This window comes from Capra hircus, chromosome 1, assembly GCF_001704415.2.
Source record: "Capra hircus breed San Clemente chromosome 1, ASM170441v1, whole genome shotgun sequence".
Lineage (NCBI taxonomy): Eukaryota > Metazoa > Chordata > Mammalia > Artiodactyla > Bovidae > Capra > Capra hircus.
The window spans coordinates 116753467-116772119 of NC_030808.1; the positions used below are offsets into that span (position 1 = coordinate 116753467).

Consider the following 18653-nt stretch of genomic DNA (forward strand, 5'->3'; position numbering starts at 1 on the left):
ACTCCTCTTCTCCTCCTACCTAAAACAAAAACAAAAATAAAAACACATCAACAAATGAACTTCTCAAGTAGCTGATCATTTACCAAGGGAGCCAAGCCTGTTTCTGAAAGTTTCAACTCACCCAATCAGACAATAAGCAGAGGAAAGGGGAGGCATTTATCAGGTTACACAGAGGACTCCATCTGTTATCTTAGACCTCTGTTACCAGGGGATAGAAGAGCAGATACTTGCAGGCACTTTGAAACAGGTTTAATCTCTAGGTTCTTAGTCTTAAGATTTCAAATTAGAAGCAGAGAAAAGGAGGAAAAAAAAAAAAAAACAAGCAAGCATGATGAAGCCGCCTCCACTCTGGGATTCTGACATTTAACCTGGCGAGAGATGCCATCAGTGGTGAAGTTGCTGTTTCAGTCGGGATTTGTCTGTTCAAGCTTCTATAATAAATACAGTCAAAGGGGCAGTCATTTCTCCTTGGTCGCAAAGGTCTGAGTTCTGAACCTCACCCTCGTAAGAGCCATTTCTCATCATGCCAAGCCAACAGAAGAAAGTCATTTTTTGCATGGCTGGGATGTTAAGCTTCGTGTGTGCCCTCGGAGTTGTGACAGCCCTGGGAACACCTTTGTGGATCAAAGCCACCTTTCTCTGCAAAACTGGGGCTCTGCTCGTCAACGCCTCAGGGCAGGAGCTGGACAAGTTCATCGGCGAGATGCAGTACGGGCTTTTCCATGGAGAGGGCATGAGACAGTGTGGCCTGGGAAAGAGGCCCTTCCGGTTCTCGTGTAAGTAACTATTCCATTTGAATTATTTAATAGTGTAGGCAGGCTCTTCCAAGTGTTGCAAGAAATTATTTTTAAGAACCTTGCCCTGTCTATTGCAGGGCTTGTTGAAGAGGTATGAACAATCTGAAATATATAGATCTCTTCTGAGCAGCTTCTTTCTGGTTTTTATTATTTCATTCTTTCTAGTTTTCTTATGACAACTTACAGTTAATGAGTTACCAGGGAATTGAACTTTTGGTAAAGATAAACATTCTTAAATATTAATATTTATGTAAGAAATTATGGGCTGTTTTTTTAAAAGAGGGGAGCTTGGAGAAATAGGAAATTTGTAAGAGAAGATCTTTGTTTTGTTCTTTAAAAAAGAACCAGTATCATCTATATGTGTGGCTGAGTCCCTTCGCTGTTCAGCTGAAACTATCACAATGTTGTTAATTGGCTATTTCCCAATACAAAATAAAAAGTTTAAAAGAAAAAAAAAAAGAACCAGTGTCATGAGCTCCTTAACCAACTCTAGCTGTTTTTACTCCTTGCACATAAGTTTGTTTCCTGTCTATACCCCCATTTTCCCTGCTAGGAACTTTACTGTTGATAAATATTTTTTCTTTTTTCCTTATCTAATTTGGATCACCTGACTATAGAAATTGCTACCTGAGAAAGAATTAGATACCTATTTAGGAAAATTTGCTACTGACTGACATTTGAATTACGTGGAGGATAAGAGACAGATCTTCCTATTGCGATATTTGTGAAATGGAAGCGTTACCCATACTATTTACCACCTGTGTGTCTTAAGAAGAGAATTTTTAAAAAATTACCATGTGAATAGGCAACTCATTAAATGAAAATTAATAAGAAGTCATTTGTTATATCTCTCCCAGCACACATTCAGAAATTATTATTATTTCAAATGGGCTGGTTTGGAACAATCTTATGAAGACACAGCCAGTAAATTACTGCATAAATCAGTCTTCAGGAAAGGAGGTTACCAACTGAGGCATTTAAAATGACTTATTATTTTGCCTGGGTATTTTTTTTTCTAGCATAGGTGGAAAGCTAAATTAATTGAATTTATTATTAACATATGCAGTGTCTAATTAAATTTCAGTGCTGGCCTATTTATATTTCCACAACATTCCTTACCACTTCTTAGCACCATTGGACACCAACTTTCAACTCACATAGGCTATTAAGTGACAGAAATTTGCACAGGGCTCCAGAAAATCCCCAAGAATTAGTCTCCGGCTTTTTAAGAAATCATCCTTGACTAGATTGGATGAAGTGGATCCCCACCTTTTTATTGAATGGCTTTATTTCCTTAAGGTAAGGGGGCTGTTAGAGTTGCTTAGCTTCCCAAGGGGTGCGGGGTAAGAACAAAGCAGAATGTCACACAAATTGCAACTGTATTAAAAGACAAAAAAGGAAAAAAAGATGAGTGAAATGATTTAACCGTGAGTCATTGGCAAGCTAAAGTGTGAGTAAAGCTTCTCATAAATGAATTTAGACAAAAGCAGAAAGCCTACAGGGGTTTTCAGGAGTCTCTGCATTTTCCACAGTGAAATGAAGATAAACTTTATTCATACCACAGGATATGTTCCAAAACAATAATATATTTTCTAAATACGTACTTGACAGTAAGCACTCTGCGTATTTTGTCTCATTTAATCCTCCCAGGGCCACATTCCTCTGCAGTTCAGTGAAGCAATTTTTCATGGCTGTGTCCTATGCCAGCTCTATCTATAATGAAGTTGTTCTAACTGCGGGTCCCTTTGCCTTCTGTGAAGTTTCAGAGCTGGTGGGGTTTAAACAATACCCCTGCCTACCTCACACCAGTGCATTAGTCCCTGTGATTCTCTGAATGTTTCCCCCAGCCTAATGAAGAAAATTTTGCATTGGACAAATTTAGTTGGAGATTTATTCTGAATAAATTGGACATTGTCAGTGTCCATGTTCTAAATGAGTTTTTGCTTGGTTCTGTTATACGTTTATGTGTATTATTTTTATGTGCAACATATGTGTCACTTTTAAAACCCAGACATACAGTATAATATGGGGATGAAGAATGAACCAGAAAAATAGTTAGGCAATGTTGTCATGTTTACTCCTATTAAATATTCCCCATTGACCACTCTGTCTCTTTTAATTATAACAAAAATCTCCCCTGTGAGCCTGCACAATTATGCTGGGAAAACTTCTGCCTCGTTTGCTCTGGCTGATTCTCATCCATTTATGGGTCAGCGGTTCATCTTCTCGAGATCACTAGCATTCATATGTAGCACACAATTTCATTCATTATAATGAAGGACTGTTTTCCTTTCAAGGCAGCACAACTGGTCGGCTTAATTTTTCCTGATATGTCACCTGTAAAATTTTAATGATGGTGGTTAAACTTTAAATGTAGCCGTCAAGACAAAAAGTATCACTTTTGAGCTCAGGGTGTGTGGGTGGGTTTCTGTTTTGGTTTGAAACACTGCAGAGCATTATCAAAATATGATCTTCAAGAATCATATGGCATTAATCATTCCTAGATGTGCTGATCTCTTCATTGCCAAGACAGTTCAGTGAGCTGGGGAAAACATACGGGGTAATTTTTTTTTTTAATCAGAAAAACAAAATTTAACCAATCACAGCATTTTGTAGCTTGCAACTTGAGTCATACTTTTTTAAGCATCTTAATTTGGACCTTATGATTGAAAATTTGTAAAAAGCTTAACAGAGGTTTGTTTAGCTTACTTCATATTTTAGAGAAGCAGAGCTTCTTGACCAGTTGAGGCACATGACCCAGATTGCAGAGGGAGCATTGAAACTACTGTGAGCAAGAAGGTGGCTTCTCAAACATATTTTGGGGTAGAATAGTTGGGATTCTGGATTTCTGTGACCATCACTGAGAGTTGGCACTCTATCCCTGTGGTCTCCTGCTGATCCCAGCTGTTCCAGGTGATCTACTGGTCACCGTTCTATACGTTCTGTATCTTTCCCATCACTCTGCCTACACATGGTGGGGCTGCAAATGTCTTTGACGTTCCTCCTTCTGGTAACACTGCCTGTTTCACCCCTCTTCCTTTACTGCCATGTGGAAGCAGGCACAGTGGGGGTAGGAGGGACACCTACCTAGTGTCCCTAGTCAGGGAAGACTGTCTGGTGGAAGGGAGGTGGGTAGGGTACACTTGTACTGTTTCACTCAGCCTGCAGGGCCCTTCTGGCATTGTAGCTTAGGTGCCCTATTGTGTAGCCTCAGTCACCCATTAGAACAGTTCAGCCAATAGAGAGGTTGTTTTCCTCCCATTGAGGAAAATAAGTGATTAGAAGATAGTAATGTTCTATCTTCACTAATGCTAAGGGGAAAGCCAACTTCTAACGGCCAAATAACTGTTTCCTCCTCTCTCTTTCCCAGACCTTGATGCTCACTCTGTTATTTTTCATCACCTGTATTAAAAGTTCTTGAGAAGTGTATTTCTCTGCAAGGAGATCCTGAGACCTAAGAAGGCAGGGGCTATTATGCATCCTGGTGCTCCCTCATACTAGGACTAGTACAATGCATGTCACAAAGGGGTGCTTAATCAGCGTTTGGTAAACTGATACTATCAAGAATAAGCAATGTGGGATGGGGGCAGCACTCTGCCACTCGCTGGAGATTAGACTTTAAGCAAATTATGTCACTTCATCGGTTTTCAGCTCTTGCATCTATCAAATGGGAGGTGAAACTAGGTGAGTTCTAACATTTCTTTCAGTTCAAACACTCTATGATCTGTATAACAAGAGGCTGGCTGTTCTAGACAAGGTCCCTCCAGCTTTAAATTTGCATGACCCTTCTAGTTTCAAATGCTCATAGCTTCCACTGACAGATGTTAGCCACCATCATTAGAAGTGGCAAGTTTTGTGTGCCTTTGCTCTCTCATGCTTAAAGCACCTAATTTTTGAAGTATTCTGAAATACCTACCATTTATTAGGACCCAGACGAATTTCATTATCAAAGTCAGTGCTTCTTTTTTTTCCCTGTCATATCCTTTCACTTTTTGTGTAGAAAATTACAGGTTAAAGAAGGAGAAAGTGAAAAATGGGATGTTTTGGAATCCTAGGGAGAGGGGTTAGTCGGTTCCAAAGAGCAGGAGCAGCCATAAACCCTCAAGGAATTAAGAGAAAATTATTGAGAAAGAGAAAAAGGGAGATCTAAAGGCAAGGAGAGGCTGTCCAACCTCCTTCTATTTTTCCCTCTTCATTTTCCCTAGAAACTCCTCTTCCATCCTCACTGCAAAACTCCTTTTTCCTGAATCTGATTTTATTAACTGGTAACGTCAAGAAATGAAGAATGACTAGTATATTTAACACTCCAAGGGTGTTCTTTACCCAAAGGCAGAACTTAAGCAGAAATCATCCTCAAATTAGTGAGAAATACAGCAAAGGTGATTTTGAGAAAAGGAACTTCTGGTTCTTCTTGGCTACTCCAGGACAAGAGCATTTATCTCTGCTTCCTTCCTATCAACTACATCTAATATCCTTATTGGAAAAAATAATCCACAAAATCAGCCTTGTTTGACAATTATAGTCTTGCTTATATGTATAAACAGGCTTCCCTGTTGGCTCAGTGGTAAAGAATCCACTGCCAACGCAGAAAACACAGGCTTAATCCCTGGGTCGGGAAGATCTTCTGGAGGAAGAAATGGTAACCCACTCCAGTATTCTTGCCTGGAGAATGCCATTGACAGAAGAGCCTGGTGGGCTATAGTCCAGAGTCACAAAATAGACCTGACTTAGTGACTGAACAACAGCAACTAAATATGTATAAACACACACACACACACACACACATACACACACCCCTGCCTTCCCTTTAAATTATCCTCCATCCTGACAGCGAGTAATGTCATTGTGCTTTCCTGAGAGAGGAAGTAGAGGTGGATGGGGCTGCTTCTGAAACTCTTTATGGCAGGTTCTCAGTGGAACTTAACCCTGGTGTATGAACTTTATCTGTTGGAGGATGTCTCCCAAATTGTTCTTATAATATGCTGCTCTGCTTTCTTTTTTATTTTTTTCATCCTTAGAAGAAAGCTTGTTTAAAAAACTGGAGTATAATTGCTTTAAACGTTGTGCTAGTTTATGCTGGACAACAAATTGAATCAGCTATAATTATATATATATCCCCTCCCTCTAGAGCCTCCCTCCCACCCTGGCCCCCATCCTGCTTTCTCTTCTAATCTCTGAGGGTGACTCATCTTCCCCAAGGACTTTCAGGCAATCCAGAAGAAAAAAACACTAGTTTCAGCTGCCCATTTACTGGGTGTCTCACGGGTGCTAGGCATTTTGCATATATGATCTCCAACCTTTAGATGGAGGCATTATGATCCTTCTTCTCTTGAACAAATAGAAGTGGAAGAAGTGGAAACTCATGAGAGGTCACAAAAATTTCCCAAAGTCACAGTAAGTAGCAGACCTAGGGTAGAAATTCTTGATCTACTCATTCCTTTACCAACTTCTGTCTCCATACATTACAAAAAGAGATGAGGAAAATGTACAAGCAGGACTTAGTTTCACCATCTATTAAAAATACTATGCTGGGGTGCTGAGGACCTGGAGGAAATGGAAATACTGTGTACTGTTGGTGGGAATGTAAATTGGTAAAACTGTTTTCCACTATGGAAAACAGTATGGAGGTTCCTCAAAAACTTAAAAATAGAATGACCACACAACCTGGCAATTCCACACCTAGATATTTATCCAAAGAAAGCAAAAACACTAATTCAAAAAGATATATGTAAGCCTATGTTCTTAGCGGCATCATTTAGGATAGCCAAGATATAGAAACTGTGTCCATCAACAGATGAATACATTTAAAAAAAGATACGTATTACATATACAATGGGATATTAGTCATAAAAAAGAATGAAATCTTGCCACTTGTGACAATGTGGATTGACCTGGAGGGTGTTATACTTAGTAAAATAAGTCACACAGAGAAAGACAAATACCATATGTTTTCAATTATATGTGGGATCTGAAATTAAAAGTGAACAAATAAAACCGAAAAAGGCTCACAGATACAGAGAACAAACTAGTGGTTATCAGAGGGGAGATGGGTGGTGGAGGCAAAGTAGACGAAGAGGACTAAGAGTTACCCACTACCAGTAAGAAACAACATAGGAAATGTAGCCAATATTTTATAATAACTTTGCATGAAGTACAACCTATAAAAAGATAAAACAACTATGCTATACATTTAAAACTAATATAATATTGTAAGTCGACTTTACTGCAGTTTATTTTAAAAGAAAAAACTCACAGATGAAAAACCACTGTGTTAGTACTTCACAAGACCTAGTTCTCATATAACCAAGTGATGGTAGTTGGCCTTAAGATTTGAATTCATTCATTGCCTCTTTATTTCACATTTCAGTGGCCCTGATATTTCAGCCCCAATTTTGACCTTTAGAAAATAAAATAGTTAAGCCAAGCCTGTTTAAGGATCTAGCTTGAGCAGGTCACATGCTTGTGGCTAATCTTTGGGTTATATAATTATGCTACCTTGACATTGATAGTTAACGCTGAAGGCAGAGATACCTGATTTCAGCTGTGGTTAATTCATTTAAAAATCTCTGCCAAGGAAAACCTTTATGGTACGATCTGCAAAGTTAGTTACTTGTGTGAGTACATGTTCTCAGTCGTGTCCGACTCTTTGTGACTCCATGGATTATAGCTCGCCAGGTTCCTCTATCCATGGAATTTTCCAGGCAAAAATACTGGAATGGGTTGATATTTCCTTCTCCAAGGAATCTTCCCGACCCAGGGGTCAAGCCCATGCCACCTGGGAAGCCCCACTTAGTTACTTACACTATGATAATTATTTCACCATGGCAATGATGAATATGGCAGACTCCTTCCCGAGGTGACAAGAACAGGTTTCAAAACAGAAGCAGGAATAAAAAAAAAAAAATGCAGGCACATTTGATTCACTACAAAAACTGATATGAGGAGTCAATGGGATAGAATTAGAGTACAAATCAAGATCTCATTTCTCAAAAGATGAAAAATAAAAGCTCATTTTAATCTCTGAACTGTATTAGGGATTTCATAAAGCTAAAAGCAGGTAGATTTGAAAAAAAACTCATTTAAATGAAACAACATCAGATTTGTCTTTCATCCAGTCATGTAGCTAAACAGCCAGAGTGGCTGTGGTGTGATACCCTTTTATTACAGGTCTGGTAGCACTGACTAATAGCTAACGGTACCTGGCAGACTAATTTATGCAGGATTCGTATTTCGCTCCCTCTCAGCATGTTATAACTGTGGCAAAGCCATTCTTGGGAGTTATTACCCCAACATAATCATACCCTGTGGATTTGGAGCAGTTAAATGGGTTCTGTTATCAGAGACACATATGCACCAAAGCATCTGCCGTCCCTCAGCCGCTGTGGGTGATTAAGACTCACTGATGGGGCTGCTTCGCATAGGCTGGAGTCAGATAGGTAGAGTTCAGCTGAGAGAACCAGGTGAAGCACTGAGAAAACTGCATTTTAAGTGGTTCTATCATATCATCGAGTCTCTTCCTTTTAAGTCCTGGGGTCATGGGTTTCGTTCTTCTTGACCATGGAGCCATCAGAAGCCTGGCTCAATACCTGGGTGTGAGATTCAGAGTGATATTAAAGGAGATGAATGCACTGAGTTTATGTCAGGGAATGTCTTTTACTGGATTTTCATAAAGACAGGCTGCAGACGGGCTGAGGGGAAAAGTCAGATAAAGAGCATTTCTGTAAGAAGAAAGAAATCTTCCCCCTTAGTCCCTTTCAAGAAAATGAATAGCTGAGCACCAAGGGGCCAAATACAACTTCTTTTTGAAACATCCCTTTCATGTGAAGGACAAGTCGAGAAGAAAAACAGGACCTCTGAAGCTACCACCACGGCTTTAATCTAGGAAGAAGAGGTGGCACCATTACTAACATCATTGTCAGAGGCTGGCTTCATTTTGAGAGCTTCACAGATGGTGTCACCTGCAATTTACATCTGGCCAGATGAAGACATATAGGGTCGATGAGACCGAAACCATTAGATCAGTGGTCTGTAACCCTGCTGTGCTTTAGAATCACCCAGGGAGTCCTGAAAACTACCGATGCCAAAGCCCCATCCCCGAGCAGCTGGATCAGGATCTCTGGAGGTGAGGCCTGAGCACTGGATGGCTTAGAAGCTCCCGAAGTGAGTCTAATGTGTAGCCAAGGTTGAGAAGTACTGTGGCAGATGACAGCCGAGACTGGCAGAATCGGGTGAGGCCGAAGAGTCAGGAGCCCTCTGTATTAGGGCTGGATGAGGTCACCAGAAGGAGGGCAGGGGAGAAGTCATGTTTAGTATTGTTCCCAAACAGTTGGGAGTTTTTCTGGTCAAGTTCAAGCTGGAATGCTTGCCTTCCATTCCTTTAGCGGGTGTATTTCTAGGAAGGGTCTCACACTTCATCCACACCCACCTGGGCTCGGAGGGAACAACAGATCTGAATGGTGGGTTTATAGTAAGAAACTGAGCAAGCTTGGCTCCCAGCCTCAGTGGCTTCAAAGGCATTCCGTCTTTCCAAATCGGCCCACCAGTTACAGGAGTCTGCCCTTCTCCTGGCCAGAGTCAGGGTGCCAGGTCTGCCCGGGGGAAGGAGGACTTTCGCTGACAGGCAAGGGCTGACGGGCTGAGGGTGTTGGGAGTGTGAGGCCAACCAATCAACGGAACTGGGTGGACAATCTAAACCACCTTCTCCGGCACTTTATCAAAATAAAGCTAGTATCTGGGCCTCCGTCTCCCTGTCTCCTGGAGACTATCAGGGCCCCTCTCTAGAGGTGTGCCATCAGAAGATGTGCAAGGAATAGCACAAGGGAAATAGAAGTGAGAACAGGGGCAGCAGATCCGTTACTGAGGGGAGTGTGTGACAAGGAGCAAACAAGCGATCAAATCTGAAGTTCTTGGATTGTGTGCAGCAATAGTCACCTGTCAGGGCAGGGGAAAAAACAAAGCAAAGCAAAACAAAAAACCCTGAGCTGCAAGACAGATCATCTGAGTGCCATGTAATCTCAGGGCTTCTCTGGGAGGATGTTAAGTCCTAATGTACAGATATGGCTCCACTGATGGGCTGGGTAACTCCCACCAGTCCCAGAGATCAATCCTGAGACTTGAAAACGCCGGTGCTCTCACACTGCACTGGGCTCTTGAATCTCCCACTCTTTTTCCAAACAATATGTATTTATTGGCTGCACTGGATCTCCGTTGTGGCATATGGGATCTTCGATCTTTGCTGTGGCATTCAGGATCTTTTTTTTTTTTTTTTTTAAGTTTCTACATGTGGGATTTATTTTCTTGACCGGGGATCAAACCCAGGCCCCCTGCATTGGGAGAGCAGAGTCTTAGCTGCTGGACCATGAGGGAAATCCCTTAAGTATCTCACTCTTGGTGAAAATACAACTCTTCTGCCATTTTCATTATGTTAAAAAAAATGCTTAAGTGATTATGTAAAACTTATAGAACTTCCATATAAATGATCTCATTGTGTTGTTCAAAAGTTCTGCAGCTTATTTCTATTACCATCCACATTTACAGACAAGGAGCTGAAGCATCATAAGCAGTCAATGGCAAAACCAGACTTAATCTCAAACTTGGGCCTCCCTAGTGCCTCAGACGGTAAAGAACCTGCCTGAAATGCAGGAAACCCGGGTTCAGTCCCTGGGTTGGGAAGATCCCCTGCAGGAAGGCATGGCAACCCACTCCAATATTCTTGCCTGGAGAATTTCACGGACAGAGAGAGGAGCCAGGCGGGCTACAGTCCATGGGGTTGCAAAGAGTCAGACACGACTGAGCAACTAACACTTTCACTTTTCCAATTCCAAAAGCTACTCTTTTCCCAGCCTGTCATCTTTTGATTAATGTCTAACTATTTTTCTCTCTTCCCACCAGCTCCCTGCTCTTCTTCCTTTGGTCATGTGTGATATTCTAACCACCTCATACTCTTGATTAGTGCCTAAACATAGGCTTAGACCAGATCTACTGAGTCCTGTTTTAAGAATTTCAGGGTGAAAGATGTAATCAGTAAGAGATAAACAGAGAACAAGGTTTTGGGGTAAAATACAGCAGAAGAACCCAGGAGAAAGAAATGAAATAAATTTTAAGGCAACGGAAATGAAAGCCATACATTTAGAGAGATCAAATAAAGCATGGATTAATGGCAAGTAATAAAAGAACATACTTAGCAGTTAGTAAAAACAAACAGCGTTTTTTTAAAAAATCTTATTACTTTCCAATGATCTGTTGAAAACAATGTGACTTCATATGTAAAATACAAATTCTTTGTAAGTTAGAGTAAGCGTTCTCTCATCACCCCCTGAAAAGATCATCGGTGCTTATGTGCTCCAGTGCTCTTCTAGACTCTGAGGACACAAGGGGAATGAGAGAGTACTTGTTCCTAAACACCCAAGAATCTAGCAGAAGTGTTTTTAAATAACTGACCACTTGTAAGAGCTGTATGTTCAGTTTTCTCAGTCAAGATGGGCGAGGCTATGTTTTAATAATGAAGTCCAAATATTATAGGTTTAAATCAACAAAAGACTTAGAATTCCATGATGGCTTAGGATTCTGGGTCTTCACTGCTGTGGACCAGGTTCAATTTCTGGCTGGGGAATTGAGATCTTCCAAGACATGCAGGGCAGCCAAAAAATAAAATAAAATAACAAAGATTGATTTGTTGCTCACAGTACATATTCATCAGAGATTAGCTGTAGTCCCATTCCAGGATTTGGTCACCATCTGTAATATTACCAGTTATTGTAACAAAGAGCTCTCACCCGGGCAACTAAGTTCTCTGACCTGGAACTGACACACACCAAGGATGTTACATGACGGGGCCCTCAAAGGAGCCAAAACATGAAATCCCCATGGGCCCAGAATGGGGAAGAACCAGACTATGGATGATGTAATCGTGCCCAATATCATTACCATCAACATTATCATTTTTGTTTACAAAGTTCCAAGAAACAGAACTACTGTCTGTCAGGGCGAGGCACAGAGAGATCAGAGGAAAGTAAGGGTTAGAGCTAGATTTCACTAGATGGCATTGAGCAAACCATTCTGAGCAAAGGAACAGCAGGAACCAAGGTAGGAAGAGCCTACTGTGGCCAGAGCGCAGAGGATGCGTGGGTGACAAAAGGAGGAGGAAGGTAAGGCTGGAGCAGAAGAGAATAGACTGTGAGGGACTTCACTGGTTAACTTTATCTGGTAGGCATTGGGATACCATTTAAGGATGTTCAGTAGGTTTGTGTCGGGACAGAAGACAGATTAGGAGACTGAGGAGAGAGGCAGGGAGTATAGTCAGAAGGTTCCTCCAAGATTTGGAGGTCCAAACCAAAGCATTGTCAGAAGGCTGGAAGGGGGTGCTGCTGCTGCTGCTAAGTCACCTCAGTCGTGTCCGACTCTGTGCAACCCCAGAGACGGCAGCCCACCAGGCTCCGCCGCCCCTGGGATTCTCCAGGCAAGAACACTGGAGTGGGTTGCCATTTCCTTCTCCAATGCATGAAAGTGAAAAGTGAAAGTGAAGTCGGTCAGTCATGTCCGACTCTTCAAGACCCCATGGACGGCAGCCCACCAGTCTTCTCCATCCATGGGATTTTCCAGGCAAGAGTACTGGAGTGGGGTGCCATTGCCTTCTCCAGAAGGGGGGGCAAATATTCCCATAATAATCAGAAGCAAATATCAACAGAACTTGGTGATAGAGGATGAACCCCAGGCTTCCACTGGCTAGATTGTTGGGATCAATTGCCAAGATAAATACAGAAGGGACAGTTTAGAGTGGTGGTGGAATGACTTTTGATCATGTTTAATGAGTTCACGTATGGGTTAGCAACAAGAGACGGCCATCAGTTATACAGATATGGAGGTCATGAGCAAGGCTGGGACAAAGGCAGAGAGGTGGGACCCAGCAGATTGGAGGTGGTAGTTGGAGCTACAACCGAAGAGGAGGCTTCTTGAGGGGAGAATCAAATGAGAAGGCCAAAGAAGATGTGTTCTAGAAAGCACTAATATTTCCAGGTAGAAGAGGAGGGATATGCAAAGGGGAGGAGAGGAGATGGTCAGTGAACTGGGCAGGAACTGGCTGAGGGGGAACCATGGGATGAGCAATGTTCAACCAGGGAGCAATGGAGGTGTCACATGAGAGACGATGGAAATGGTCCTCTGAATCTTATACCAGAAGGTCACGGGGGACCTTTGCTAAAGCAGTCTTGATGGAGTGGTCCTCCTGTAGGAAGGGGGAGGTAAGGGCCTTGTGGGAGCTGCGGAGGGAAGGAGAGGGAAGGACCCAGAGAAGACAGGACAGGAATGGCGAGAAGAGTCCTAAGGCCAGGCTGGGGGTGTGTGTGTGTGTGTGTGTGTGTGTGTGTGTGTGTGTGTGTGTGTGTGTGTGTGTGTGTGTGTGTGTGTGTGTGTGTGTGTGTGTGTGTGTGTGTGTGTGTGTGTGTGTGTGTCTACGTGTGTGTGTGTGTCTACGTGTGTGTGTGTGTCTACGTGTGTGTGTGTGTCTACGTGTGTGTGTGTGTCCACGTACGTACATATAGTGGGAGGATACTGAGTATAAGTCTACGCTGAGGGGATACGGCAGTAGGAGGGAAAGGCTGTAGACAGATGGGACAGGTTAATGGATTCAGAAAGGACAGTGTGGGAAAGGGTCTGAGAGCACCAGGAGTAGACCTAGACGTGGGAAATCTTCTGATGGCCTCTGTTTTCTCTCTGAAATGGAAGAGTGTGATTCACTAGATATCTTTGAGCCTTTTGTAAGCCAGATAAGACTAAGGGAGACAGATCTGGAGCGTGGCAGGTGCTTAAGAGCTGGGGAATCTGGAATATCCGAAGAGGGACAGAAGGGGGAAAGGCTGGGAAAGGCTTTGCAGAAATACCACAGAGGCTCAAGGAGAGTGGGGGTCCAGAGACAAGACATACAGCTTGAGGAACAGAGCCTCGCACCGAATGACGGCAGGAGGCTAAAGTTCCTCCAGAGAGCATCACTGTGACTGTGTTTTCACTCCCAGCCGTTAACTTATGACTTACTCAGCTGTTTTATGAGAGCAGACGGTAGTCACAAGGGTCCCACAGCCTTGCTCTGTGTGCTCAGCCATGCGGGTTCCCTTGCCTTCCTGTGACTTGTATATGCATGTATGTATGTGTTAGTAGCTCAGTCGTGTCTGACTCTGTGCAGCCCCATGCACTGTAGTCTGCCAGGCTTCTCTGTTCATGTAGTTCTCCAGGTAAGAATACTAGAGTGGTTGAAGCCATTCCCTTCTCCAGGGGATCTTCCCAACCCAGAGATCAAACTCTGGTCTCCCGCATTACAGGCAGATTCTTTACCACCTGAGCCACCAGGGAAGCCCTCCTATGACCTGACACCTTCTATTCTATTAGGAGAGTCAACCCAACGTCTAGTTTCTTCTAGCTCTGTTTCTAACTTGATATCTTGTCTGAAATCTCTGCTTTGTAGACTTCCCAAAGAGGAATTGAGCTTTGAACCAGGAGTTTAACATGAGTGTTACAGAATATAACTCACCGTCTTTAGATTCCCTTGTATCTACATGTCTAGATGGTATTCTCTTAGTATTTTGGCCCAAGTCATTCTATTCCTGGGAATGCCTCCGAAAAGGTTATTCCTGCACATCAGCCACCCCTATAATGAGAAAGAAAAAGGTATATACTTGAAAATGTTCATGGGAAGCAGTAACCATAATGCTGAAATAATGGAAGTCAACCTAATGGGCAGCAGGGCAGCAGTTTGATGGAAAATCCATGCAGTTATCTAAATGGTAGTTATGAAGACAATCTGTGTGACATGGGGAGTGCTTATATCCTGAGTAAAAAGAACAGAATGTGACCTCAGAACTTCATTATGATTACAGTAATATATTTGAAAGAAAAAAAAAAAAAAGGAAAGGCTTGCTTTTTATGTTGATGGGATTGCAGGTGAAATTCATATCTTAATTTCCATTTCTTATAAGGTCCCTCCATAAACAGCAGGAGTGTTGGACAAACTAACAGAAACACAGAGAGAGCAAGTCCGTTTTCCCCCATTCTCCCACCCTGGCAACAAAAAAGAGCTGCGTCATGCTAACATTTGAGGTGGATTCTTTCACAAATTCCAAACTTTAAACCTTATTATTAAACAGCCATCAGTTTCCGTCTAATATGTTGACAATCTCCCAAGTATGTTGGATTAAAATTTTTCTTTTAATAAAGAGATTTGAAATTCCATTCTAGTTGCCAGCCAGGTCTTTCAACTTCTTTAAAAAAAAAAAAAGACCCACACTAGCTCCTCTCATCCCTTTGGCAACTATTTTATTTCTACATTGTCCCAGATTCTCTCCAAAAGCTCTTTCAGTTCAGCTTCGATTACCACTAACCCCAGAAACAGCTTCTATTAAGGTCAGCAGTGACTGCCTAACTCAAAGGACAAATCCTGGTTCTCAACCAAAAACTCCCAACACACTTAAAACTGCCAACCTGCTTCTTCATGTCCTTTGGCCCTGGGTCTCTGGCTGGACTGACCTCTCCCCTCCATCCTTCCCTCCTCACAGATGCTGCACTAACGCCCTCCCATCAGAATCACTGGTTTCCACCAAGAAACCCCAGACCTGCTAACCAGGCTCTGCCCCTACATCCTCCTTGGAGTGAGACATATCCATCCAATACACATGTGTCCAGCAGCTACACCGTGCATTCTCCACAGCAGCAGAAACCCCCTAAGGAGGTGAAAATTAGTTCTTCGGGGCAAGCAAAAACCCCTACTCCTTCAAAAAGTGTATATTATATGGTATACAGTACACATACAAGTATAATACAGAAACCAATACATAGTATATCTGTGGTATTAAAATTTCATGAGTGGAGGGCATTAGGAGAAATGTCTAAAAGACTCCTGGGGTGAGAAGCAATAGTGAAAAAAAATGTTGGGAAATACTGTTCTGTCAGCATTCTTAGGTGCCAGGAAGACAGCAGTGGATAAAACAGACCAAGGCACTTGTCCTCATGTTTTGGGGGAAACAAACAAACAAGTGAAAATATACAATTTATCAGATGGTGATAACTGCTGTGGAGAAAAATAAAAGCAAGGAAAGGGGTTGGCAGTTCAAGGGGTGGGTGACTGTGCAGAGGGCTGCAACTTTAAGATTCATGTTGATGTATGGCAGGAACCAACACAATATTGTAAGGCAAATATTCTTCAATTAAACATATATAAAATTTAAAAAAAGAAGGTATCCCTGAGAAAGTGACATCTAAGTAAAGACATGGAGCTGAAGGAACAGGCTGTGAGGTTATCTAGGGGATATACAGGCAAAAGGAACAGTACAAGCAAAGGCCAGGAGGTGGAGGTGTTTCTGGTACATTTGAAGTACAGGAATGAGACCAGTGGCTGGAGCACACTCAGCAAGGAAACAGGTAGCAGATGAAGTCAGAGGTTTGACAAGAAGTTCGATCTTGTGTGTGTGACCTAGTAGGCCATTGTAATGACTTGGCTTATACTCAGCGAGATGAGAATCCACCAGAAGGGCTTAAGTGGGGAACTGAAATAACCCAATTCACTTTTGAAAGATCCCACCGGCCACCAGGTTGAGAGCAGAGTGCGGGATGGAGGGGTGGTGGCAGGGAGACCGGTTAGGAAGCCCTTGCAGTCCTCCAGGTGAGAGATGCTGGTGGCTTAGACCAGGAGGAGCAGTGGAGACAGGGAGACGCAGTCCGACTCTGAAGGCAGAACCAGCAGGTTTTCCTGATGGGTTCAACACGAAGCGTGAGAGTAAGACAGGAATTGAGGATGAGGCTAAGGAAGAATGGGACTGCCAGCAACTGAAACGAAGAAAGCTAAAGGAAGCAAGAGTGAGAAGAGGAGATTCTGAGTTCACTTTGGGACACACTGACATGCCTACTCAATACCCCAGTCAAGATGTTCAGTAGGTAATTGGAGGACATACAAGTGGGGGATTCAAGAAGAAGTCTGGGCTGGAAACATCTGTTTGAGAGTATTTCTGGTCAAAGCTATGATACTGTATAGAGCACTAGGGGAGAGAGTGAAGAGGGAGAGGAGAAGAGGTCAAAGAACTGAGTTGTCCTCTGGTTGACTCAGGCGATGAAGATGAGCCAACAAAGTAGATCAAGATGGTGGCCAGGGAGGTAACAACCCAGGAGACGACAGTGTCTGGAAGCCAAGAGAAGAAAGTGTTTCCAGGAGCAGGGGGAATGAGCCACTGTGCCAAACGTAGACCGGGTAAGATGAGGAGAAAGATGGACCACTGGGTTTGACAGCTTGAAGCTCTTTGCTGAGCTACTGCTAAGTCGCTTCAGTTGTGTCCGACTCTGTGTGACCCCATAGAGAGCAGCCCACCAGGCTCCCCCGTCCTTGGGATTCTCTAGGCAAGAACACTGGAGTGGGTTGCCATTTCCTTCTCCAATGTATGAAAGTGAAAAGTGAAAGTGAAGTCGCTCAGTCATGTCCGACTCTAGCGACCCCAAGGACTGCAGCCTACCAGGCTCCTCCGTCCACGGGATTTTCCAGGCAAGAGTACTGGAGTGGGGTGCCATTGCCTTCTCCTTTGCTGCCCTGGGAAATGTATTAATAGTATTAGTGCAGTGGGTTCAAGAGAGAAGGTGGAGAGAAGGAGACGCTGAGAATGTAGGCTACTCCCTGAAAGCTTTTGCTGTAAAGGAAACAGAGAAAGGGGGTAAGAGCTGGAGGAGGACTTAAGTGAGACTTTCTTTTTAAGATGAGAAAAATGAGAGCATATTTGTATGCTGATGGGACTTATCCAACAGACGGGGAAACTGATACTGTGGCAGAGAGAGGAGATGGTGTGTCTTTGAGGCGATGGGAAGAGATGGACGGTGGGGAAGCTGGCCTAAGACAGGGATGCACCGGAGCAGACTTCTCCTGAGCACTGATCACACACTAGGTTCTCCTTCCATGATGTCATCAAATCCTCACAGATGTGAGCGAAAGATGGGATTAGTTATATTATTATTGTTGTTTTTAACTAGCCGTGCCATGCAGCTTGTAGGAGAAGGCAATGGCACCCCACTCCAGTGCTCTTGCCTGGAAAATCCCATGGACGGAGGAGCCTGGAAGGCTGCAGTCCATGGGGTTGCTGAGGGTTGGACACGACTGAGTGACTTTACTTTCACTTTTCACTCTCATGCATTGGAGAAGGAAATGGCAACACACTTCAATGTTCTTGCCTGGAGAATCCCAGGGACGGGCGAGCCTGGTGGGCCACCGTTTATGGGGTTGCACAGAGTCGGACACGACTGAGGCGACTTAGCAGCAGCAGCATGCAGCTTGTGGGATCCTAGTTCCCTGACCAGAGATCAATAAAGGTCCGCACAGTAGAAGTACCGAGTCCTAACCACTGGACCGTCAGGGAATCTCCTTAGTCTTATTTTTTTCAAAGAAATCAAGGTTTAGAAAGTTCAGAGAGTTAGAAAAGAAGCTGAAACTGAATTTATTTTGCCTAATTTCAAATGCCTGGTCCATTCCCAGGCTGCCCCATGGAGACCCTTATTTTACAGAGAGAAAGAGGGATCCATTAACCTGCTCACAGTCCCAGAGTAGACCCGAACCTGAGTGCCTGACTCCTGGCCCAGTGCTCCTTTTCTCATCTCTAACCAAGCTCTTCCTTCCTCCATGCCAATGGTCACCTTTGCCAAGGCTATCACTCACATCTGGAAGGCAGTACTCACTTCACACCTTGTTCCTCCTGCTTTTCTTTGTTTTGGTGAGGTTTACTGTCATTGTTATTCAGTTGCTCAGTCGTGTCTGACTCTGCAGCCCCATGGATTGCAGCACGCCAGGCTTGCCTGTCCTCCACTATCTCCTGGAGTTTGCCTAAACTCATGTCCACT

The 18653-nt window shown here is 43.2% G+C and overlaps 1 protein-coding gene across 2 annotated transcripts in view; it reads left to right on the plus strand.

Annotated features, from left to right (window-relative positions):
• The window catches only part of CLRN1 (clarin 1), a 45030-nt gene continuing 26806 nt past the window's right edge, over positions 430-18653 (plus strand). For both annotated transcript variants that reach the window (XM_005675446.2, XM_005675447.2), the window contains exon 1: positions 430-776. In XM_005675446.2, coding sequence (XP_005675503.1) covers positions 524-776 — 253 coding nt within the window. In that variant the 5' untranslated portion in view covers positions 430-523. The remainder of the gene's footprint in view (positions 777-18653) is intronic.